The following is a 24,360-nucleotide window of genomic DNA, read 5'->3' as shown; positions in this document are numbered from 1 at the left end:
CGGGACTGGTGAGGGCCCAGCCTTCCTGCTGCAGGATGTCCACACGCCAGGTAGAGGGGCCTGGATCTGGAGGTAGCTGACGACGCCTGGGAGCTGCAAGGTCAATGCGGGGTCCTCACTGGTTGCTCAAGGCTTCCTGAAGCACCGCTGCAGGGCCACTCCCAGATCTGACGACTCAAACCCCTGGGATCCAGCCCAGACTCCAGGGACCTCCAGGCCAGCCCAAGGCTCTTCAGAGCAAAAACCTGAGCTGCCAAACTGCCTTGTCCATCTCCATCCCCTGGATGCCTTGGTTTGCTCCACCCTTGGTGGCCACACTTTCAACCAGCCACACACAACTTACAGTGGCAGGTTCTGGGGCCTCATCCCTAATTCATCGGGCCAGGGATACTCTAGTGTTATGCTCTTCCAGGGAGGAGGAGTTTCCCTCCCCTCCCAGAAACATCTAGAATGTCCCCATACTTTCTCCTGAATCTGTCTCTCCAGAATCTCTGGGGAGCAGACCACCCCTGGGCACTGGGGCACAGGAGTACCTGGGTCACACCCACCCCCTGCCTCTCAGCGCCTCAGTTTACCCATATGTAAAACTTGGGCTGCATCAGCCCCGCCTCACATTACAGAGATTCGGAAAATGTTAATACGAAAGCACTGGCTGCTCTTTGGAGAAAGGGGCTCTATTTTCATGATTTTGTCCTCTAGCTCCCTGCCCCCCACCTCCCTGGAAACTTCTGGAATGTGCTGCATAGGCCGTACTAGAGAGGGGAACCCAGGGAAGTGTGGGGGTCAGCAAGCGAACGGTCTGAGGCCTGGGAACATTCAAACACAGGTCACGGTTTCGTCCAAGTGCCTTTAGTTCAAAGGGCCACTGGTTAAAGTGGGGTCCTTGAGCCAGAAAATCCAAGAATGCCCAGCTTTGGCCCTGGGGAGGTCAGCTGGAGGAAGGGACCCTTCAGAAATTCGGGGAGGCCTGTAGAAAGGGCCTCCGGGTGTGGGCCACCCTGGGCACCAGGCCAAGCTGCTCGACCTGCAGCCGCATAGGTCTGTAGCCGTTGAGGTTGCTGTAGAGAGCAGACAGGCCATCGTGGGGCCTCGGGGAGAAGCGGGCCTGTAAGGTCAGGGCCCCCCAAGGGCCATGATAGGGCTGGAACCTGGGGGCCAGAGGTGGGTTTGGGGCCAGGGGGCTGCCGGGCCCCGAGGACATGGACAGACTCCGGTTCTGGGGGTTGCTGCCTGTCGACTGGCTGCTGAAGGGGTTGGAGGACGCGTGGTCGCTGGTGGAGCAGCTACTGCCGCTGCGGCGGCCGGCTCGGGGCCCGGGGGCTGCTCTGGGCTGGAGGGGTGCGGCCGGCCTGGGCGACCTGAGGCCCATCACGGGCTTGGAGGAGGCGTAGAGGTGGCGGAACTCCTCGTCGAACAGCTCCACCGCCTGGCCCGTGAACTTGGAGAGGATGTTCCTGTGCACGTGCCCACAGAGCCAGGTGAAGCTGGAGGCGAGAGGAGAGAGAGTGAGGGGCGGGGACGGGGAGGCCTCGGGCACCCTGCTCCCGGACGGTCACTGACGCGTGCCCACCGCTCCTTCCACCCAGGCCCAAACCCTGGTTATCCCCTCCCACAGACGGGAGGACTGAAGCTCAGAGACCAGCAAATGTTCGCAGGGGAGTAGTTAAGATGCAGAGTGAATCCGGGCCTCCGGTCAGTGTTCCCTCCTGGTGCTCAGGTTATGGCCCCTTAGAAGATCCCTGTGGAGGCACAAAGGGGCCGAGTGCCAGTGTCCCCAGTTCTGTGCTGATGTGAGTCACCAGCTGCTGGGGCCTTAGCGGCTCCACCTGTGACAGGTGTGACACCTGCCTCTTCTAACCAAATAGGTTAGCAGTCTGGGGCTGCTCCTTGGAAGGAAGTGCTGTATTTCCATGAAAAGCTGAAGGGTGTAGCCCAGTTTTCAGGCAAATGGGCCGAAAGGGGTGCGAGTGGGAGGGAGAATCCTGTGCTCTTTGGGGGATGGAAAGGAGAGCACAGGGGTGAGCCCACAGGATGGGAAAGAAGCCGCATCAGTGCGCTTGCCCAGACACCCACGGGAGGCCGCCCTCAAGCAGAGGCCTTGGCCTTCCCTCCATTTACACATTTTAAATGGAAACAAAATGTTCAAGGTATTTGTGTGTTACCTTTTATGATTCCCTAATTTAAACAGATTCCTTTCTATCTCTGATGGGAAACTCCCCTCATCACTCCACTCCCTGCAAAAAAGCCTGGTGGCAGCACAGAAGACCCACCAAGAACATCATTTGAGAGATTCCTGGGTCCCTAATACTGTGGACCTAGGCGTGGGGAGCAATGGGGACAGCATGGTCAGAGGGGGACAGGGTCACTGTGGGGGACAGAAAGGACCCAACCAAGAGTCTCAGCCTCCAGCCCCCAGTCCCCAGCCCCCAGCCCGCATGTCTTGCCACCAAAAGGCGGGCCCAGCTTCTGGAGTCCCCTGCTCTGTGAGGCAGGGCAGGGCCCACGCAAGGCCAGAGCAATCCTGGGAAGAACAGCGAGGCTTTGTTTAAACCTCACCTCCTGCCCAGGAGCCACCCACGCACCCAGAGAGGTGAGCAGCTGATGCCGTGCCTCTGGCCAACCAGGTGACGGGGAAGGCAGCAAACTCTGGGACAGCCAGACTCTTGGCTACACGAAGAAATCAATCACCCTGTGTTCTTTGGAATCAAGCTAGATTAGAACAAGCAACTGCATGCTTTCTTAACAAAGCAGGTCTAGGGGACTTCCCTGGCGGTCCAGTGGTTGAGACACTCTGCACTTCCACTCCAAGGGTCACGGGTTCGATCCTTGGTCAGGAAACTAGGATCCCTCCCACCACATGGCCCCCCCCCCAAAAAAAAAGGCAGGTCCAAAGGTGCCCTGGCAGCGTTTCAGGCCCCCATGCACCCTCTGTGCCCCTGTGCCCCTTGTGTATCCCTGCACCACCTGAGTGCCATCCCCTGACCCTGCTCACTGCTCATGGGTTTCCCTCCTCTACACCCCACATGACCATTCATCCTGTGCTCTAGCTTTTACACTTTCTTTTATCACCACCCATGGTAAGAATTACATTTTATTTTTATTGGTTTTTTTAGCCCTTAAGTACAGATAGTTGATTTAATCATAATTTTTGGCTCAAGAACCACTCTCATCATTGATCTATTAATGGCTCATTTACATTTCTGCAGCTTTATTTTATTTTTGGGCCACGCCAAGCGGCTTGTGGGATCTTAGTTCCCCGGCCAGGGATTGAACCTGGGCTCTTGGCAGTGAAAGTGCCGAGTCCTAACCACTGGACCGCCAGGGAAATCCCTTTACTTAGTTATTTTAAATAATCTAATAAGCACCTATGAACCCATCACCTAAAATAAAAAGCATTTTGACAATAACCAGCATCTAATCACATGGTCCCTCCTAGGAACCCATCCAGTTTCCCCCAAATAGAGGAAATCATCACCCAGAATCCTGTGCCATGGTTCCCATACTTTCCTTTTTCCATAGTAAAAGTTTTCTATACTCTTGAAAGTACCGTCAGCCCTCCATGTACTCGAGTTCTGCATCTGACGATTCAACCAACCACAGACGGAAAATACTCAGAAAAAATTTTTCCAGAAAGTTTCAAAAGGCAAGACTTGAATTTGCCCCATTGGCAACTATTTACATAGTATTTACATCGTATTAGGTATTATAAGTAATCTAGAGATGATTTAAAGTATTCAGGAGGATATGGGTAAGTTATATGCAAATACTACACCATTTTATATAAGGCACTTGAGCATCCTCAGATTTTGGTATCTGTGGGGATACTAGAACCAATCCCCCACAGATGCGGAGGAACAACTGTAAATATTTCTGTTTTAGTTGTTTTTAACATATATCTTTGGGGATTAATCTTTGGGGATTTTTTTTCACTTAAACATCGCAGTTTATCTATGTTATCTCTTGTTGCTGTACTTCTCTTGTCTTTGACTGTTGTATGATATTCCACTGGGGGCTATATCATGGTTTATTCATACATTCTCTCATTGATAGGCATTTGGGTTGTTTCCATGGTTCTTCTGTTGTGACCAGTGCTGCTGTGAACACTCTTATACCTGTCTTCTACTGTCCTGTGGACCCGTTTCTCTTGGAAGTACACCTAGGAGTGGAATTGCTGGATAAAGCTAGGTGAATGTTGTTTTAGAGAAAATGCCATACTCTTTCCAAAGTCACTGTACGGATTTGCAATCCCATCAGCAGTGTAGAAATTTGTAAATGCACTATTTGTACTGTCAGGCTTCTCACTGGCTGGCCAAAAAGTTTGTTCAGGTTTTTCTGTAAGATGCTATGGAAAAACCTAAATGAACTTTTTGGCCAACCCAATTTTTTTTTGCTGAATAGGTATAAAATGGTTACCTCATTCTAGCCTTGATTTGCATTTTCCTGATCACTGAGCATGCTGAACATCTTTTCGTGTGTTTCCTCCCCGTGAAAAGCCTGCCCTCACACCACCACCACCCCCGCCGCCCACACTTCCATTGTGCTGTTTCTCTTGTGGTTTGTGGGAGTTCATTGTGATTCTTGACTCTAATCTTGTCAGGGCATCATGCAAACCTGCTCCCGGTTTTTGTAGTTTGACTTTTCACATCCTTTGAGCTGTCCTTGAGGGAACCAGGGGGTTCTTAACTGTAATACAGTCAGATTTAGCAATCTTTTATAGTGAATGCTTTTTTGTGTTCTGTTTAACACAGAGGGGGGGCTCTGTTAAGACACCGAATCCTTATCCTAAGGTTTAAAAGACATTCGTCTATATTTCCTACTAAGAGTCTTAAAATTTGTTTTTGACATTTAAGTTCTTTTAATCTATTAGGAGGTGATTTTGTGTGTGTGCACCGCATGTGTGCGTGTGTATGTGTGAAGTAGGATCCAACTTTTCACATGGAGAATTTTTTTTTCCGGTTTCACCTTTCCCCACTGCTCTGACATGCCCTGTCATGTGGGAGTCTGTGTCTGGGCTTTCTGTTCTGTTCCATTTGTCACTGTGTGTGTGTCCTTCGCCCAGTGCCACATTGTCTTGGTTACTACAGCTCCATCTGGAAGGGCAAGTCCGCTCTGCCTGTTTTTCTTCAGACTCATCTTGGCTATTCTTGGAGAAATACATTTTACTGATACACTGTAACCTACTCACATACACAGAGACGTACATAACCTCACAACAATCTCCAGAACATCCTTTACCTCAGTGTGCTCTGATTATTTTTGTTCTATCCTATTTCATTTTTGAAGAATTCTGGGGATCATCCACTAAATCAGTTTCATAGACAGGGATGCACAGTTTCAAAAGCTGTATTCCTCTAGCCATACTGGATGGCCAGGACCTAACATGAACATCCATTCATTCAACAAATATTTATGGTCATGAATAAACATACCAGCACTGTATTAACTGAACTTCCTGCCAGGAAGCAATAGAAAAGAAAACAGACCCAGCCCAGGCCCCGACATCATCTTTCTTAAATCTTGGCTAAACAGGTTCACAGAAAAGGTCTCTAGGGAATGACCTGGAAGCTGCCTCCGGCAAGATGAGTTAGCAAGGTAAAGACAACAGGATTGAGCTGTCCAGCAAAGGGAATAAATGGGAGCGTAAAGACCCTGAGGCATGAAAAGCCTGGGAGGAGGCCAGTGTGGCTGCAGCACAGAGGAGGGGAAGAAGATTCCTGCTAAGACAGAGGCCGCGGTAAGAAGGTGGATTTTTTTTCCCCTCCAGGAGCAATGACATGCATGGAAGGATTTTAAGGATGGAAGTGATTTGATCTTGTTTGTGTTTAAAAATCTTTCTGTTCCTGGTAAAGCCCAGGGTGGCAGCAGGGGTCAGGGCAGGAGTGGACTCAGGAGCCGGTTGGAAGGCCATGCTGATACCATGCTGTCACTCATGCTGTTGCAGCTGCCTGATTCTGCACCTCACCCCCGCCCCAATCTTCTTCGTCCTCCAAGCCTCAATCCAACCTCCTGGACCTGCCAGCTGAAGTGGGAGCTCCCTCCTGGCTGACCCCAGAGCACTTTCTCAGCTCATGCTGATCTTAGAGCACACACCATACCACGCCCTGTGGTCATTCATCTACATTTCTTGACGAGAGAGAGGAGCTCTGTGTCCCCAGCACGTGGCACAGCACCTGCGCTGGGTGAGACCCTCAACAAGAGCTGAGATGTTGGAACGCACACCCGCCCCACTCCCACCCCCGCAGCTCAGCCGGAGAAGCGGACAGAGCCCTTCAGTTTGGGAGAACTGTGTGCAACCAGAGGGGGGGCCCAGGGACAGGTGGACTGAAAGGATGGGGTGAAGGCTTTTCTGATGGATTTTTTGTTTTTACTGGAAACAGCTCTAAGGGTCCCAGGGAAAAGGATCCTCTGAAAGGCTGGCAAACAGATGACCTTTGAATGTTGAGAGCAAAAACATTATAGTCGTCCTGCCCTCCCTCCAGAAGCTGGATTCTCCACAGTTCCCAGGAATGGCCCGGCATGTCTTCAAGCCCACTGCCACCTTCCTCCTGGCACCTCCCGTATCAAGCCCGACCTGGCCTCAGCAGGCGCTAATGAGCTGGAGATCCTAGTCAAGGAAGCTGTGACCCCGACCCAGTCACCTACCCTCTCTGTGCCTCGGTTGCCGTCTGTCAGTTAGAAGAACAATGCCTCCCTCCAAATGTCACGAGGATTAAGGGACTTCCCTGGCGGTCCAGTGGTTAGGACTCTGCACTTCCACTGCAGGGGGCATGGGTTTGCTCCCCAGTTGGGGAGCTAAGATCCCCCATGCCGTGCGGCAAGGCAAAAAAAAAAAAAAAAAAAAAAAAAAAAAAAAAAAAGTCACGAAGATTAAATCCTTACTACAGGTCTGATGGCACCTGGCCCAGGGCCTGGCACAAAGCTCAGCAAGGTGGTTATGCTTCCTTCTCCCCTTCCAAGGGCAAGGCCACCCCTGCATGGTGAGCTCAAAGGGCAAATACAGATGAAAACTGAGAGAGTTCATTCTCCTTATTGAAAATAAGAGGAGAAGCTTCTCCCCCCGCTTCACCTCCGTTCAGAATTTCTTTCTCTGTCCCTTTCAAATGTATGGAAATCTTTTTAATGGCTAGATAAGCCACTTGCCAGTCACACAACTGGCTGCTCAAAGATGGGGAAGGGGAAGTGACCGCTTCGTGGTGGAGGGGCTGTGGATGTGTCATCCCCACGTCTGTGTATGCCGCTCTGACAAAAGACGTTCTTTTGAGCTGAAGGAATTTGAGAAGCAGGTGCAGGAAGGACTCTCTGACCTCCCTCTTCTCCCTGAAGCCAGTCACAAGGCCCTCATGTGAGAGATGCCCTCCCTGTACCCAGAGGAAAGGAGCATCCTTATTCTCCAAGGGCAGGGAGACTCAGAGGGATCCGAATGGACCGCCCTTGCTCTGTTTCCCCCAGTAACTACCCTTAGCTCTTTCCTTTCGTCCTATCACGTTTTTCCGTGACTGTCCGTTCTTCATCCAACCTCATATAAAAACACTCAGGTTGGGGCTTCCCTGGTGGCGCAGTGGTTGAGAGTCCACCTGCCGATGCAGGGGACACGGGTTCGTGCCCCGGTCCGGGAAGGTCCCACATGCCGCGGAGCGGCTGGGCCCGTGAGCCATGGCCGCTGAGCCTGTGCGTCCGGAGCCTGTGCTCCACAATGGGAGAGGCCACAGCAGTGAGAGGCCCGCGTACCGCAGAAAAAAAAAACAACACTCAGGTTTAACCATTTCTTTGGGTCTTCATTTCCTTTTGAAGGCTCCTGTGTCACGTAAAACTTGGACTAAATAGATTTGTTTGCTTTTCTCCTGTTAATCTGTCTCTCGCCAGTCCATTTTACAGGGGCCCAGCCAGAGAACTGAGAAAGGTATTAGAAAAAAGTGTTTCCTGGGACTTCCCTGGTGGTCCAGTGGTGGCACGGGACCACTGCACTTCCACTTCAGGGAGCACGGGTTCGATCCCTGGTCAGGGAACTAAGGTCCCAGAAGCTGTGTAGCCGAAAAAGAAAAGAGTTCTTCCTCCCCGTACAATGGGTGCATTGTTTCTTTGGGGGGCAATGAAAGTGTTTTGGAACTAGATAGTGGTGATGGTTGCACACACTGTGAATGTACTACATGCCTCTGAATTGTACATTTTATTTTTTGTTGTTTTTTTTTTTTTCTTTTTGTGGTATGTGGGCCTCTCACTGTTGTGGCCTCTCCCGTTGTGGAGCACAGGCTCCGGACGCGCAGGCTCAGCGGCCATGGCTCATGGGCCCAGCCGCTGTGCAGCATGTGGGATCTTCCCGGACCGGGGCACAAACCCGTGTCCCCTGCATCGGCAGGCGGACTCTCAACCACCGCGCCACCAGGGAAGCCCTGAATTGTACATTTTAAATGGTTAATTTATGTTAACGTGAATTTCACCTAATAAAAAAGAGTGCGAGAATTCCTCTGCTTTGATTGACCCCCTCCCTCCAGGCTTGGCTCCTGGGTCTGGGACAACTGCCCAGGCCCAGACCTCACCCTTCCCCTCCAGGTGGTGAACTCGGTCTAGTGGTGCTTGGTCAAGGTCAGAGGTCAAGGTCGGAGGCCTGATGTAGGGTTTTAGGCTGAGCTCCCGCCCTGAGCTTTATTTGCTTGCTGCCCAGAGGCCTTTGTCCCTCTCTAGGGACAGAACCAAAGGCTGATAAGGTGGCTTTGGCCGCTTGGGGAGGGGAGCTAAGCCCCACCTCAGCCTCTTACAAACAACCAAGGGCTGGAGACAGGGCCTGAGAATCAGAAGCAGGGGGGCTCCGTTTTCCACAGGGGCCCCCGGATGGGGCAGAGGATGAGGGGAGAGGCTGTGGGTGGAAACAGACGTGGACTCAGTGACCCCAGGACACTGGAGGTGTCCCCTCCGGGCTGCCTCGTCCCCGGGCCCCCTCCCTGCACACTAGCTGTAAAACCTCAGCTCTTCCCCTCGCAGAGGGCCAGTGCCTCCCAGTTTCCTCTACTGCAGCCTGTGAGGTGGAGGCCACAGGCCCTTCGCACAGCTGAGGAGGACAGGCTCAGGAAGAGGTGGAGATGGGGAGCCAGAGAGGGGCACCCTGGCGCCGTCCCGGGCCCCCTTCCCTCCCCTGGGTTTGTTATCGGTTACCCGCCTAGTTTGAGCGGAGCTGCAGGAGGGAGCCCCATCCTGTTCCATGCCTGCAGCAGGCCTGGTCTGTATCTACTAGGTCTCTACATAGCTGGTAAGTGAATGAAGGAACAGAGAGGTGCAGTGACTTGCCTGAGGTCACACAGCCAGGAAGCTGCAGAGCTGGGAACTGAACTCAGCTTATCTGGCTTCTAGGCTGGGCTGCTGCCACTTCCGGTCCCTAGCGCCAGCCTGAGGTCCCATGAAATTTGGAGACACTTCTGACAGGGAAGAGGAGGAGGGGCCAGGAAGCTGGTGGTCAGGGGCCACAGAGGGTGACGCTTGTCATCTTACCTAGGACATGGTGACAGCTCAGCAAGCCCTGGCAATTCTGAAGTGAGTGGAGGGCCGTCTCGGTGCTCTCCAGTCTTCTCAGGGCCCACACACCCTCTCCCCCAGCCAATGTGGCGTCGCCCAGGCCTGCTCTGCTGGGCAGCCCTTCTCGACCAGCGTCTTCTCAGCCCACACCCTTTCAAGTCTTGCCTATTCCATGTCCCTTCCCTTGGGGCTTTGGCTGGCTGATAGCAACCACTTATTGAGCACCTACTGTGTGCTGGGAGCTACACTACACTTTGCAAATTTTATCTCATTGAGTCTTAACAATAGTCTGCAAGGGGAAGTATTGTTATCCCCATTTTACGGATGAGAAAAGTGATGCTAAAAAGAATTGCACACTTTAAATGGGTGAAGTATCTGACATGTGAATTACATCTCAATACATTCACTATATTAAAATAACCAAACATTTTAAAAATAAAATGGGGCCCCCATACACAACCAAACAAATCGCATGGCTTTAGAATCACACCTGAGAGATCTGAGGAGGGAGACAGGATTTTATGTCCTATTGCCACGTAAAGGGAAACCAAGGCACTCGGAAGTGTCTCCCTACCCCGAAGTCCTCCCAGGAAGGGCCCAGATTTTCCCCTTTCGCCCAGGCTGGTCCTGCCTCCAGCCTCGTGTATATGATGAGTCCCCAGCTCCCCCAGGGGGTTGCTGGTGGGCGTGTGGGCCTCGGCCTCCGCAAAGCCCCGACAGAAGGTGAAGCGCAGCGCTCACCTGTACGATCCGCACAGGACGTATCTCCAGTCGGAGATGATGAACTTGTCCTGGATTTGGCCAGCGAACTTCCTGCCTGATTTGGCGCAGTACACCTCTCCTTCCACGCTCTGGATGGCAACGTTCTGTGGCAAGGGAAGTCAAGGTGTCCGCGCTAATTGCGTACCCAGAGATACGCACTTGCCTAAGAAAACATCTGGAAGGATGCTCGCCAAGAGTAAACAGGTTATTGCTAGTTGCTGAGATTGTGGGCCATTGTTATGTTTTCCTTGGCTGCATTTTCTAAATTTTCTTCAATGTCCTGACATTATTTGAGTAAGGGGGGGGGAAAAAAGAAGAAGAAAGGAAAAGAAAGGGGAGATGGTAGAACTCAAACAAAGCAGAAAATAGAAGGAAGATGAGGGCCTGGTGTCCACAGAGCCCTCAGTCCGGGCTCCCGTCACCCACAGAGGTCTGGCAAGCCCAGCCTCACCCTGTAAGTGGCTTTAGTGACATGAGTCCCTGACTCCAGGCTGGTCAGAGGGAAGGCCCAGTGCAATCAGAGGGGCGGCTTTGTGGAGACCTCAATGGACCCTAGATTGCTGTAAGAAAAGGTGTGGCCACAGCCCAACTTGTGGCCCTGTTTGTCCCTTTCCTCCCCAGTGGCACCCGCTGCTCCAGCCCTCAAGCCGGCACCCCTGGAAGCTGAAGAAATGCAAGGCAGGTGAGGCAGGGGGCTGTCAGAGGCCGGCGGGACGCTCCTGTTGCCGGGAATGCCCGCTGGTAGCTGGGCGGGCTCTGGGAAGGGGATGCCCAGCGCCTCCAACCACTCCTTCCAGCCTCTCCACAAGCTCTGGGGGTGGCGGGAGCAGGGCCATGTCCCACTGTCCCTTGGTGCAGCGGGTGTGGGCCATGAGGACAAGGCCTGCACTGACTCTCTGGACCTGTTTCGATGGCCTCATGCTGAGGCCGTGTGATCCACGTTACGTCAAGCAGACCCAGCAGTCGGGGGACCTGAGGCCTGTGGCGACCGGAGGTGCCTGGACTCGGCTGCATCCCGGTCAGTGTGGAGGGGAAGGGAAGGAGGAAGGCGGGCAGGTTGGGGTCTCCTGAGGCTGACCTGCCTGAGCTGGGGGGCAGTCACCAAGGAAACCACCTGTCAGCTGTTGAGCTGGGTCTGCTTGTGAAAGCTGTGGGCGGTTTCATGTTAGAGCTTGAATTAGCTGCCGCAAATTTGCCGTGACTAAATGAACCCTCATCTCTGGGTTTCCCTTCTCCTTGCGGGAAGAAGGAAGTGAGGAGTTTGGTTAAGTCCAAGAGGGTCAGCATCCTGTTGGGGCCATGGAGTCCTAAAGATGCATCACACGGGTCCTGGATGTCTCCCTGCCCCGGAAGTGCATCCACTGGGTCTCCTCAGCTGAGAGGAGAAAAGGCAGAGGTCGGGCCCCTTTATCCTTCCCAGGCCCCAGTGGAGCTGTGTGAGGTCAAAGGGCTATGAGTGGGAATGATGGAAATCTCTTCCAGGCCAGGTCCTAAAAACATCCCTCGGAATCCTCCCTCCCTCTCTCTCCCTGTCACCATGTCTCGGGGGCCGTGTATTCCTTATGGTGCAGCTACAAGGTGAGGGAGGGCCGTCTGGACGGGACCTTGAGCAAGAAAGGAACGTGTGTTATGTTAAGCCATTGAGATGGGGGCATGCGTAGCCTATTCTATCCCAACACAAAATACCTTTTACACTGTCACGGGACCCTACCTTGAGGTGACTGTCAGAGATCTGGGCTTTGTCACACATCTCCCGGAAGAGCTTCACGCCTCCCTGGTCCAGGAGCACACAGACGAACACCCCGCGCTTGTTGGCCGCCTCTAGGATGTCACAGAAGATCTCCACGTCCGTGAACACATCCATCAGGATGGCCAGGACCTGGGCCAGGGCAGAGGGGTCGGACCCCAGAGAGTCAGGGCCAGGTGCTGACTTCTTGCAGCCAAACCCCCTCAGCCCCAGCTGGCCTGGGAGAGCTGTTCCCTTTGCTGCTGCGCTGGAGCGGGGAGGGTCTGACAGGGCAGGACTCAAGGAGGGGCGCAGAGCTGCCGTGCGGGGCCTGACGTCACCTCTCCAGCCCCACCACAGGTCCTCTGGCCTCTCCACCCACTGCTGGCGTGGAGAGTGCCGAGGAGGAAGGGGAGATGAGCAAAAAGAGGAGGCGGGGTGGGGGGAGATGAGGCCAAGGGGAGGCGGCCTGGCAGGGTCACAGGAGAGGGACAGATTTAAAGTCACAGGTTCTCAGCCATTTGGAGCTTTAAGGCACTCTAGGGCCACTGGCTTTCAAATGTTTTTAAGCCGTGGAATCCTCGCCTCAAACAAAATCCCTGTGGAGACCCCAGGGGATATAAACTAGACTAGAGTGAGCTGCCCCAGTGGGATGGAGAAGGGAGTCCTGCTCAGCCAGCAGGTACTGCATCCTCCATCTTAGCAGAAACTTGGGGGGTGGGGGGCCCTAGGTAGCCAACAACGGGGAGAGACGTATGTGTTCCTGCCTACCAGGCACCCCTCCTTCCTGCCAACAGCACCCCGAGCTCACTTTATTTTATTTTTGGCCACACCGTGCGACTTGTGGGATCTTAGTTCCCCAGCCAGGGATAGACCCCAGGCCCCCTGCAGCGGAGGCGCCCAGTTCTAACCACCGGACCGCCAGGGAACTCCCCCAAGCTCACTTGAAGGAATTACCTCTGCTCCACCATCCATGTGCTTTGGGTGGGCTTACTGCCGTGCCCTGGATTGGGTGCGGGGGAGGCACACTGAAGCCAGACCACTGGCCACAGGAATTGGCCCAAGGGTGGTCACATGACATGTTATCCTCATGGGAGTCAGCCCAGGACTTTTGCTGGGACTCCTGGGGAAAGGAGGCATTCCTTCTACTGGGATTGCTTAGCTAGTAGATTATAAACTACAGCTGCTGGCAGCCATCTTGCCCCATGTGGGGACAGCCTGCCTGAAAGCAAAGCCAGATCTGGAGAAACCAGGGCTAAGAGGTGGAGACAGATGCTCAGCAGCATCCTTTCAACATCTGATTTCAGGTACCCCTGAAGCCAATCCTATGCTTGACTTGTCCACTGAGGATGTCAACGCATGGTCCTCTTCTTAAGCTTTTGGGGTTACTGTCTGTGATGTTGTGACTTATAATAAGAAATGTATATTTGGTCTTCATATCAGTTTCTGGCACAGAGCTCCTAATACCCTGGGAATTTCCAACGTGATGAGAGCTGAGAGCAATAAAGGGGTCTTTTGTTATGTTAATGAGGCGACTTTCAGACCTAAGGGCATTGGCACTTAAGGATGCAGGAGCTCTTTGCCAGGAGGACCAACCTTGTGATCAGTGGGTTGGAACTTTTAGTCTAACCCCACAGCCCCTGGTGGAGAAGGGAGGAGCTGGAGGTTAATCAGTCACCAATGGCCAATGATTTGATCAATCATGCCTATGTAATGAAGCTCCATAAACACCCAAAAGGAGAGGGTTCAGAAAGCATCTCGTTGTTGGACACGTGAGGGTTTAGGGAGATTGGTGCACTGAGAGATGCACTATGCATCTCTTCCCTCTGGCTGTTCCTGAGTTATATCCTTTTATAATAAGCCGGTACTCTATTAAGGAAAATGTTTCTCTGCTCTCAGCCACTCTAGCAAATTGATCAAACCCAAGGAGGGGTCGTTGGAATCTCTAATCTGTCGCTAGTTGGTCAGAAGCACAGGTGACAATCGATTGCTTGCTTGCGATTGGCGTGAATTGAGTTGTAGGACACCCAGCTGATGTCCAAGAATTGCTTGGTGCTGTGGGAAAGGCTCCCACACAGTGAAATGGAACAGACCTAGAACTCTTTGTCACTCAGTCAAAAGTCCTTCTTAGTACCTAAATTGTGGTGTGTTGAGAAGTGGATTATTAGGCAGCCAGTAAAAATGATTATTATAATGGTCACATAGAAACTATAGGACTTCCCTGCTGGTGCAGTGGTTAAGAATCCACCTGCCGATGCAGGGGACACGGGTTCATGCCCCGGTCCGGGAAGATCCCACATGCTGCAGAGCGGCTGGGCCCATGAGCCATGGCCGCTGGGCCTGCGCGTCCGGAGCCTGTGCTCCACAACGGGAGAGGCCACAACAGTGAGAGGCCCGCGTACCGCAAAAAAAAAAAAAAAAAAAAACACTGCACGATAGAAGAGCATTAACTGTCATGTAAGTTGGGTCTAACTGTAAGCCCAGGTAGTATAAACGGAAGCATATGCAAAAGTAAAGTGTGTCGTTAAAATATGATTGTGATTTTTATATGCATTATTCTTGAGCAAGTGTGGATAATGTTAGAATAACACCATGAGAGAATGTTGTTTTAAGTCAGGTTACGGGAGAGGGTTAAAATTAGTGCCCACACCACTATGGGCATAAAAAAGAAACAGAGTAGGGTTCTTGTTAGGGCCAATCAGACGGCCCAGCCCCGAGGTGTGGGGTTGGCTGAGAACGGGAAGGAGGTACTTCCCGTGCTAAGGAAGGAAGTTGGCCTGGGAGCGCTGCCTGGCCGGCGGGCTCTGAGAATCTGGAGTTTCAGTGAGATGGCGGGGCCCAGCCATGGGGCTGCTGGTCCACTAGGGTGATACCCACAGACAGGGGTCATCCTGCGGAGACCTCAAATCCTGGCTGAGAATCCCTCACTACCTGCCCGGCAGATGTGAGTTCCTCATGGGCTGGAAATCCTGCTGCTTTGGGAAGGGCAGGGGGCAGGAGGGGAAAGAGGATTTGGGTCCCGGTGGGACCACCAAGCATGTTGGGGCCAGTTGTTGGGGGGACTTAGCACCCCATGGCCCAGTTTGTGCTTCGATTGCTACTCTTCCCTCTTTCTCTCCTATGTGCTGATCCTCCCTTTTTTTTTTTTGCGGTACGCGGGCCTCTCACTGTTGTGGCCTCTCCCGTTGCAGAGCACAGGCTCCGGATGCGCAGGCTCAGCGGAAATGGCTCACGGGCCCAGCCGCTCCGCAGCATGTGGGATCTTCCCGGACCGGGGCACGAACCCGTGTCCCCTGCATCGGCAGGCGGACTCCCAACCACTGCGCCACCAAGGAAGCCCTGATGCTCTCTTTTTGAGCTTGCTTTTGGTGGATGAGTAATAACAGCAGCAACTCTTTCTTGAGCACCTACTCTCAGCCGTTCGTCCGTCCCCTGTAACCTTCACAACACCGTTACCCTGGCTTCCCGGGTGAAGAGCCAGGAGTGCAGAGATGTTAAGTCACTTTCCAAAAGCTGGAATGCGAGGAGATGCCCCAGACCCCAACCCAGAGCCATGCTCCCAACTGCAGCCTACCGCAGGCCTAAGAGAAGGGCTGTGAGCTCTGCTTACATCAGATACAGCCTGTCTCTCCTTTGCTCGTGGGTCAGGATGGGCCAAGGAGGGAGAGTCGAGCCCTGGGAGGGTTGGGGGACCCCAGAGCAGAACTCAAAGAGAATGTGGACAGAAGAGAAGGGGGCCCAGGTGGACCCTCCCCCATCACCTATCTGCTGACCCCAGTGCGAGGGGGCCAACAGCCCTCAAAAAGGCAGCAGTGAGAGGACCATCCCCCTGCAACCACCTGTTCCCACCTGTTTGTGTCGCCTCTGGGCGTGCCTGGTGGTCCCCTCCCTCACCGCCAATCTGGAGCAGTGACAATATGCCAGCGCTGAGCCGCGGCTCCCAGAGCGGGAGGGGGCTTCCTCTAGGGAACTCCCGTGGGAAGGGAGACAGGCCAATCACAGATCCCAGGAGGAGGCCGGGGTGGGGGGGCAGGGAGCGCCTCTGCTGGCCCTTGGGGGCCGTCCCACCCTACTCTGGCGGGACCTAGACGGGACCTGGGCTGGGTAGAGGCACCCCGTTGCCCAGAGGCCCCACGGGCCTGGCAGGCTGGACCGCTCTCTCCCAGGTCTGCCCGTCCCTCGGCGGCCCTTGTTGGGGGAACAGCCGGAGACCTCGTCCTGGGGACCCTGGTGGTGTTCGAGGCCCTGGAGTCCCAGTTGTCAGGCATGGGGCAGACCTGCACATCAGCTCCCTGGGGGCGCAGTAGGGGTGGGGGCGGGATTGTGCAGCTCCTGCTCAGATTTCTTGCTGTGTCGCGTCCCTCCACCCTTGTCCCTTGTTCAGCTGCTCCCAGGGCAGGGGCTCGGCCTGAAAAGGTGGTCCTTGACGCCTAGGGGTGGGGGAGCCTCTTTGGGGCCTTCTCGCAGCGGCCCCCTTGGTCCTCTGCATGCTCGCCCCACTCTCCCCCCACCCCCCCAGAGAACTGAATAGATTCTTCTCTCTGCAGTGGAAGGGAGACGGAGAGAGGGTCGAGCAGGGCCAGGGGCCTTGCCAGCTCACGTTCTCCAACGTTCTGGTCCTGGGACCCCTTTACACTCTTAAAACTTCCTGAGGATTCCAAAGAGCTTTGGTTTATGTGGATTATAACTACCGAGACTTGTCAAATTAGAGACAAACTGAGAAAATTCTTAATGTTGATTAGTTATTTTAAAATAACTAATATTCCTTACTTGAAACAATATTAAGCCCATTCCATGTTAACATAAATAACAATGTTAAAGCAAAAATAACTATACTTTCCAAAACAACAGCAAAATGGAGTGAGCAGAATGGCATTATTTTACAGTTTTGCAACTCTCTGTGGTATCTGGCTTACCAGGAGACAGCTGGTTCTCACATCGGCTTCTGTAGCAGCGTGTTGTGATGTGTTGTTGGGAAGGAGATGTATAAAGATAATCCGGCCTCACACAGATAAGTGCTTAGAAAGGGCAGGACCTCCCAGACCCATTGGAAGGGTTTTGGAACTCTCAGAGATCCTGGACCAGACTTGGAGGATGGATAATTCATGTTTTTTGTTTTCTGTATTTTATGACACTTTGACATCCCAGCGCCAACTGATTACTAGAGAAAACAAGCACTTCGACTAGGCGCAGCCTCTGATATGCTAACCGAGCAATCCAGAGCCATGTCCCAAGCCTCCTTTATCGGACTCTCCAGCATCCAGACAGTATTTCCCTGCCCATCCTAAATCACCCCAGTGCCAGCTATGGGACAACCAGGGACCATATGTGGCCCAGAGCCTGCTAGAATTATTCAAACTAGCCAATCCTAAACTGTTCACCTGGCCCTGCCTTGCCTTTCCTGCAAAACCACAGTAAAGGCTCGTGCCTGTGTGTTCCCCTGGCTCCTGCCTCCTGATGGACCCTGGTGCTCCCCGTGTGGCCCTGCACGGTGTGTGGTGCCTCCTGCTTCTAGGACACTGTGAGTGAAAACCTCTTCCTCACTGACAGTCCTTTCCACGTCTCTCTACCTCCAGGTCATCCAGACCTCTCGCTCCTCTTGACGTCTGCATCTGACACACCCTAGACCTGGAATTCCTTTACCTCCCCTCTCTGCCCAGCAAACTCTTACTCAGCTGTTGAGACTCACCTCAGAGGCCACCGCTTCTGTGACGCCTGCCTTAGTCACCCTCCCCTCTGCTTCCCGGCACGAAGCGTTGCTCAAGCCCAGCACTGCCATCCACCAGTGTCCCCTCTCTTCCCACCTCTCCCCCAAGGGCAGGTGGCTGGAGGGAGGGAGGCCTCTTGTTCTGCTCTGCCATCCTGGGCCTGACCAATGACTTCGGCTTTGTGGAGTCAAGGAATGAGAGCGTGAAGGGAAAGAGGGAGAACGCCTGCTCCTCAGGGAGCAGAAGCTGCTTCGGGAAACACCCAGCAGGCTGGCTCCGTTTGTGCCCCTCTCTTCTCTTCTCGAGGGGGCTGAAGCCACAGGAGAGGGAGAAACAAACCCCCTGTCCTCCTCCCTCTGTGTGGACACAGCCTACTTCCATCTACAGCCTGTGGCTGGGGATCCAGCCCCCTCTGGCATCTCTGTGGGAACAGGTCACTGGTCACTCCTGAGCCCTCTGTGTGTGTGTGTGTGTGTGTGTGTGTGTGTTGTGTATGGGAGCGGTATTGCAAACTGCCTACAGGAGTCTGACAGGTAACGAGATGGGTGAAGTTCATCATGGCCTGGGACAAGAGGGAGTGGTGGGGACTGCGGCAAAGGTGATCCACCCAAAGAGGTCACCTCAACTCAGCGCCAACAGAGCCAGGTCTTCCGACTTGCTAAGAGGAGCTGGAAATTCTTACTTTCAGGTGAAATCTTCTGATCTTTAAGTGTTGTCCTAAATTTGTAACATACTGTGTTGATAAAGCAAAGGGCAGCAGCAGGCCTCAAGGCCACAGAGGTGAACAGAGAGAAGCCTCTCTAGGTGGGGTAGGGGGAAGGGGAAGCACTCAGCCAGGGGATGATGTTTCACAAGCCTCAACCTGGCTTCTCTCCAGGGAGTCTCACTCACCCTTTGAGCCGCAGCTGTGGTTGAGAATTTCGCCAACTCCATTGGTCACCCCCCTCAGGCAAGCACTGAACTCCAGCAGAGACCAGAGGTAGCACACTTAGGAACAAGCCCTGGGAGCTGGAAGGGACCCCTTAGTCCAGTGTGGGATCTGGGGCCTGGGGAGGTCAAGGGACTTGCCCTGCTTTGTGCAGCCTGCCCCAGGCAGTGCGGGCGCTCCTGGCTGCCTGCCTGAGCCCACCTGTCAGTTCCTGAGGCTGCCTTGCCAAGGAAGCATGAAATGCTGCTCTAAAGTAGCCCAGCAGCGTGAAAAGCCAGTACTCCACCCCTTGTCACCTTCTATTTTATTCTCCAGAGCTCCACTCCCTCCGTCCCCGTTTGAGCACAGCTTCCCCCCTCCTGGTGGCTTCTTCTGGAGCCATGAGATTACACACACTATTAGACATGGGAGGGGATTCTTTCATGAGAGTGGGATCTCAGCAGAAAATGAGCTTAAATATCAGTTTGTTCATGTTTGAATTATTAATATTATTATTATTATTTTTTTTTTGCGGTACGCGGGCCTCTCACTGCTGTGGCCTCTCCCGTTGCGGAGCACAGGCTCCGGACGCGCAGGCTCAGTGGCCATGGCTCAGGGGCCCAGCCGCTCTGCGGCATGTGGGATCTTCCCGGACCGGGGCGCGAACCCGCATCCCCTGCATCGGCAGGCGGACTCTCAACCACCGCGCCACCAGGGAAGCCCCTGAATTCTTTTAAATGTAACAAAATAAATAATTTTAGTGATGAGAGAGACTCTTTACAGATGACAAAGTCCTTTTCTTGGAGTCCACTCTCACCCCTGCCCCTGCAGCTTCAGGAGAGTGGAGGAGCACCCATACCCCTGTGCTGAATAGTCATTTTGTGCACCTGGGTAGAATGATCTGGAGTCTCCCCCCGCCCCCATTCCCCAGGGGAGCAGGCAGCCCCTGTGGACCTGCAGTTCCAGGAGCATTGGGAGAACTCCCGGCCAAATGCCGGTCCTGGTGCCTGAAATTCTGCCAGCTAAGCTCTGGCCTTGAAGGATTTTTCTTCTTCTAAAGTCACTTATTAAAACGTAAACACTCTGGGGAGGGAGAAACCTCTGCTGTCTCCTCTGTCCTCTGCCTGACCACAGGTTGGATTCAAGCGCTGCACTGAATTTGTGGGCAGACAGGTCTAAGCCGAGCCTGAGAGGAAACGGGGCAAGTTTGTGTCCCAGTGGAGCGGCCCCTTGATTCAGAAACACAGAAGTGAGGCACCTCGCCTAGCCTGGGGAACTCAGGAAAGGCTTCCTGAGAACGGGGCTTCAGAGCTGGGTCCTAAGAAGGAGTAGGTGTTAAGGGAAAAGCAGGGAAGGTGAGGGGGCTCCAGGCAGAGGGAACAGCATGTGCAGAGGCCTCAAGACAGAACCTGATGTGTCTGAGAATCTGCAGGTCACTCAGGATTGAGGGCCAGGAGGTGGAAGGGGAGCTGGAGGGGCCGTGAGCCATGCTACGGAGTCGGCTGGTCCCACTGGGGGCAACGGGGAGCCACTGAAGGCTCTAAGCAGCGAAGGGACCAAGTTAAATTTGAAGTATAGAAAAAGTGTCTACAGCAGCTTGGAGACCACGTGGTCGGGATCAAGATGGAACAGGAGGGTCAGATGGGAAGCTACTGCCAGAGTTCCAGTGATGGGTGTTGGTGGCCGGGACCCAGACTGTGACAAATGGGATCAGGAAGTCAGTGATCTAGGGCAAGGCAGAGAGTAACATCCCTGGTTCCATCCTAAGCTCCAGTCGCCGGGACTCCATCCCTTAGAGCAGGACGCACCCGCCTCTCCTCTCCTCCCCCAGTCCCCCCACCCCACGGCCAAGGAGACGCAGACTCCGCCATCGCTACCTGGCTGGTCCGGGCGATGCAGCGGTGGATGAGGCCCCTGATGTTGTTGTGCTTGTCCGTCTGGAAGTACACGGTGACGCTGGACTTTTCCTTCAGGTAGGGCTTCTCGGCTGAGGCCCAGGTGTGCAGCAAGGCCGGCTCGCTGCCCTCTGAGGCCACAGGGAAGTAGGTACTTGAGGCCACGGAGCAGGAATCGAGTCCCTTGGAACCTGCCGCGGCCCCTCCTGGGGGCTCCGGGGCAGAGTGGGGCTCCTTGGCCTGGGCCTGGATGTACTGGGCCTCCACCGAGGACAAGAAGTCCACCTCGCCTTCCTGGCTGAGCACCCGCCGGTAGGCCTCGGGACCCCCATCTAAGAGGGCATCTGTGGCCAGCCGGGCACTCTCATTGTCACTGAAGTCAGCCCTGGCTGGCCGGACCCACTGGCTCTTGACATCTTCCAGGCGTTTCTGGATCTTGCCCATGTGCCTTGCCCAGCTCATGCTGCCCTGTCCCTCGGTCGTGGGGGAGGCAGCTGGCACCTGAGCTCTTCCTGATGTCAGGGGCAAGCGGGCCACACCACCCAGGAGGAGCGGGGCTCACAGCACGTCTGGAAAGCACCCACTCCTAGCGCTGCTGTGCAGCCAGCATCCAGGATTACCTGCTCCAAGGTAATCCTCCTCTCCTGAGCAATGCTTCACAGCGATCATCACCCACTGCCAGGGGTTGGTTTATCTCTGAGTGACACCCGCCCTGCCCGCGGGCCAGGAGGGCTGGCTCTATCACGCCTGGGCACACTCAAGCCCTGGGAGACTTCTTCTCCTCCCAGCAGCCGAGGTGAGCCGGCTTTCCAGCTTGTTGTGCAATCCTCCCGAGACCCTCAGGCCCCATTTACAAAGCAAGCAGCCTCTCCCAGCACCGTCACCGCTGGGCTGTGCCTCAGGTCCCCTCCTGTGCTCCTCATTTCAGATGCCAATTGGTTCAAAGACAGTTTCCCTGATGGGCCCCTGAGATCTGCCATCCGTCCTGTCCCCATGTGAGGAGGGAAGCTGGATGCCCGCCAGGCAGAGCTGTCCACCGGGCACTGCTCCTTTCCCTTGGTAACACGCCAAGTTCCCAGCCCTCCCCGTTCTCTGGAAAAGCCTTCTTTCCCACCTCTCTTCCCTTATTGTGTTTGCAGTGGTCAAGCTTGAACAGAACCCCCAGAGAGGTTCCATTTCTGGGGCCAGCGCTGATCTGTTGGAAGCGGCGGCTGCTTGGAATACTATCTGGGGAAGAATCTTCGGCTGTGTCCGGGCCCACGGACCGACGGGATCAGTCTGTCTCGGTGCTGGTGGGGCAGGTGGCGGCAGGCGTGTTTGAAGTAGATGAACTGCTAAGGGAGAAGCCACATTTTCTTTCCAGATCAGGGCATGGTCAATTCCATGTCAATGGAACGCAAAACCGAGAGTCTTGATGTTACTGAATCAGGTCTGACTGCTTGACGCTCAAAAAACAATATTCCAGAGAGAGACAAAAGTTGGTGAAAAGGAAAGCTGCCTTTAATCAGAATGCTGGCAATCTGGGGAAATGGTGGACCCAATGTTCCCCAAAACCCACCTCCCAAAATTCTGCTCAGCCATGAAGTTTGTAAAGGGAAAAAGGGAAGTAATCTCAGTTAATCATTGAGATAGGGGGTCAGAGTCGCCACCATCCCTCACTGTGTGCAGGCTTGTGTGCAGGCTTGTCGGCTTCTGGTGATTCTTCTTTAGGTGCTATCTTGTTCACACAGTTTGTTCGTGAGATTGCTGAAAGAAAAGCTAGGGAAGAGATCTGGTCATCTGCTGATTACTTATTCTTCATTTCTTCTTTTTTTTTTTTTATAAATTTATTTTATTTTTTTTTATTTTTGGCTGCGTTGGGTCTTTGTTGCTGCGCGTGGGCTTTCTCCAGTTGCGGCGAGTGGAGGCTACTCTTCGTTGCGGTGCACAGACTTCTCATTGCAATGGCTTCTCTTGTTGCGGAGCACGGGCTCTAGGTGTGCCGGCTTCAGTAGTCGTGACACACGGGCTTATTTGCTCCGTGGCATGTGGGATCCTCCCGGACCAGGGCTCGAACCTGTGTCCCCTGCATTGGCAGGCAGATTCTTAACCACTGCACCACCAGGGAAGCCCTTCGTTTCTGATTTGATCTATGGAAAGAACCAACAGATTAGACAAGGTGTTGTGTGATCAAAAGATTTGAAAGGTGTGCTAGGGCCGGAGGTGAGTGGAGCATGGGGCGCCTGGTTTGAGGTTAGTGACAAGACAAAGGGGCCTCCTGCAGAGAGCTCTTTCCTGCCAAAAGCTGCTTACACTGACTGCCTTTGATTGGGTTCTTCCAGAAACAGACTCTGAGACTAGGAGTACAAGTAGCTAACTGGGAGGTGATCTCAAGGTGCTCTGGTAGGGGAGCAGACGAGTGAGACAGGAAGGGGAGGAAGCTGCTCGGGGCAGGGTGTGTTCAGGAGCGTGTCACCATTGTGGGCGTCTGGGATTTATGAACCTCTGTGGGAACGTCTGGGCTCCGGTCCTGCCGGGGACCTCCAGGAGATGGTATAGAATACATCTCAGTTTTTTTCCTACCCCAAGGCTGAGAAAACTGCAGAATCTATCTACCAGCCCCCACTGATCGTTGGTCCAGGGCTGCTTCTGGGGCTGCATTAGTTCCCCAGCCCTACTGGCCGGTTCTGTGGGCTCTCCAAGCACGGCCCTGGAGCCCGAGAAAGCCTGCAGGCAGAGGTCGCAGGCACATAGGACAAGCTAACGAGGTAAGAGCGGGGCCCTGACCATATCCGCTATGAGAATTATGGCAGGAAGCTAGGATTGAGTGGTCTTCAAACAGCTGGCACGTGGTAAGAGCCAGATGCCTCTCTGCGGCACATCTATCTACGCTTTGGAGGACAGTGCTATATATAAGCATCTGTAACCCCACGAAGGCAGTGGAGGGAGGCTGTCTGGAAGTAGAGCGGTGTTTTTAAACGCACAGTCCAAGAAAGAGAAAGGGGATTTAAAAGGGATTTCTTCTCTTTTGAAGGATATAGAAGGAATCTAATTCAAGACCTCGGGCACTCCTCCCCTTATTCCACTTTATGTCCTTCCACAGGGCCTGGAGCCTTGATGGGGACAAAGCTAATACCCTCTCTGTCTTCGGTGCCCCTGGCTCCGCGCCCCATCCCTTCTGCCAGCTCCCTGCTTGTGCAGATTGACTTCACTTCTTTTTTTTTTTTTTTTTTTTTTTTTTTTTTTTTTTTTTTTTTTTTTTGCGGTATGTGGGCCTCTCACTGTTGTGGCCTCTCCCGTTGCGGAGCACAGGCTCCGGACACGCAGGCTCAATGGCCATGGCTCATGGGCCAAGCCGCTCCGCGGCATGTGGGATCCTCCCAGACCGGGGCACGAACCCGTGTCCCCTGCATCGGCAGGCGGACTCTCAACCACTGCGCCACCAGGGAAGCCCTGACTTCACTTCTTGCCCACGTTCTCCTTGGACCTTCCCTCCTCTCCATCTCCTCTGGGTCCTCAGCCCACTCTCCAATCTGTGTCATCCAATCCAGTCCCCAGTCTGGTGAGGGGATAATAATCCATGGATTTGTGCTGGTTCACTCCAAGGCTCAGAAGCTGTCGATGACCCTCAGTTGCCTGGCACGTTGAGTACCAAGTCTTGAGCCTAGCCTTTGGGGCCCTGCGTGTCTGTGATCTGTATGAACATTGCAGCCTGACCTCTCCTTCACTTGGCCGTCATCGAGTCCTCCCTGCATGCTGTCTCTCTGAGCTAAGGGACACGTGGAGGATCAGGCTTCATTTCACAGATGAGGTAAGCAAGTTTCAGAGAACTTGAGTAACTTGCCCAGCTAGTAAGTGGCAGAGCCCGACACAGTC

General features: G+C 53.9%; 1 protein-coding gene across 2 annotated transcripts; it reads right to left on the bottom strand.

Moving 5' to 3' along the window:
- Positions 1-882: 882 nt before the first annotated feature.
- FAM83A (family with sequence similarity 83 member A) lies at positions 883-20,967 on the bottom strand (the record flags this gene model as incomplete). 2 transcript variants are annotated; one of them, XM_079722589.1, is made up of 4 exons in its annotated part: positions 883-1,484; positions 10,249-10,373; positions 11,981-12,148; positions 20,488-20,967. In XM_079722589.1, 4 exons carry the CDS (start codon positions 20,965-20,967, stop codon positions 950-952), a joined length of 1,308 nt encoding a protein of 435 aa, XP_079578715.1. In that variant the 3' UTR covers positions 883-949. The 2 variants fall into 2 exon arrangements, with proteins under 2 accessions (XP_079578715.1, XP_079578716.1); XM_079722590.1 differs by lacking the exon at positions 11,981-12,148.
- Positions 20,968-24,360: the final 3,393 nt, after the last annotated feature.

This window comes from Hyperoodon ampullatus, assembly GCF_949752795.1.
Source record: "Hyperoodon ampullatus genome assembly, chromosome: 17".
Lineage (NCBI taxonomy): Eukaryota > Metazoa > Chordata > Mammalia > Artiodactyla > Ziphiidae > Hyperoodon > Hyperoodon ampullatus.
Note: the sequence above shows the minus strand (reverse complement) of the source record. Positions and strands in the feature narration are given on the sequence as shown.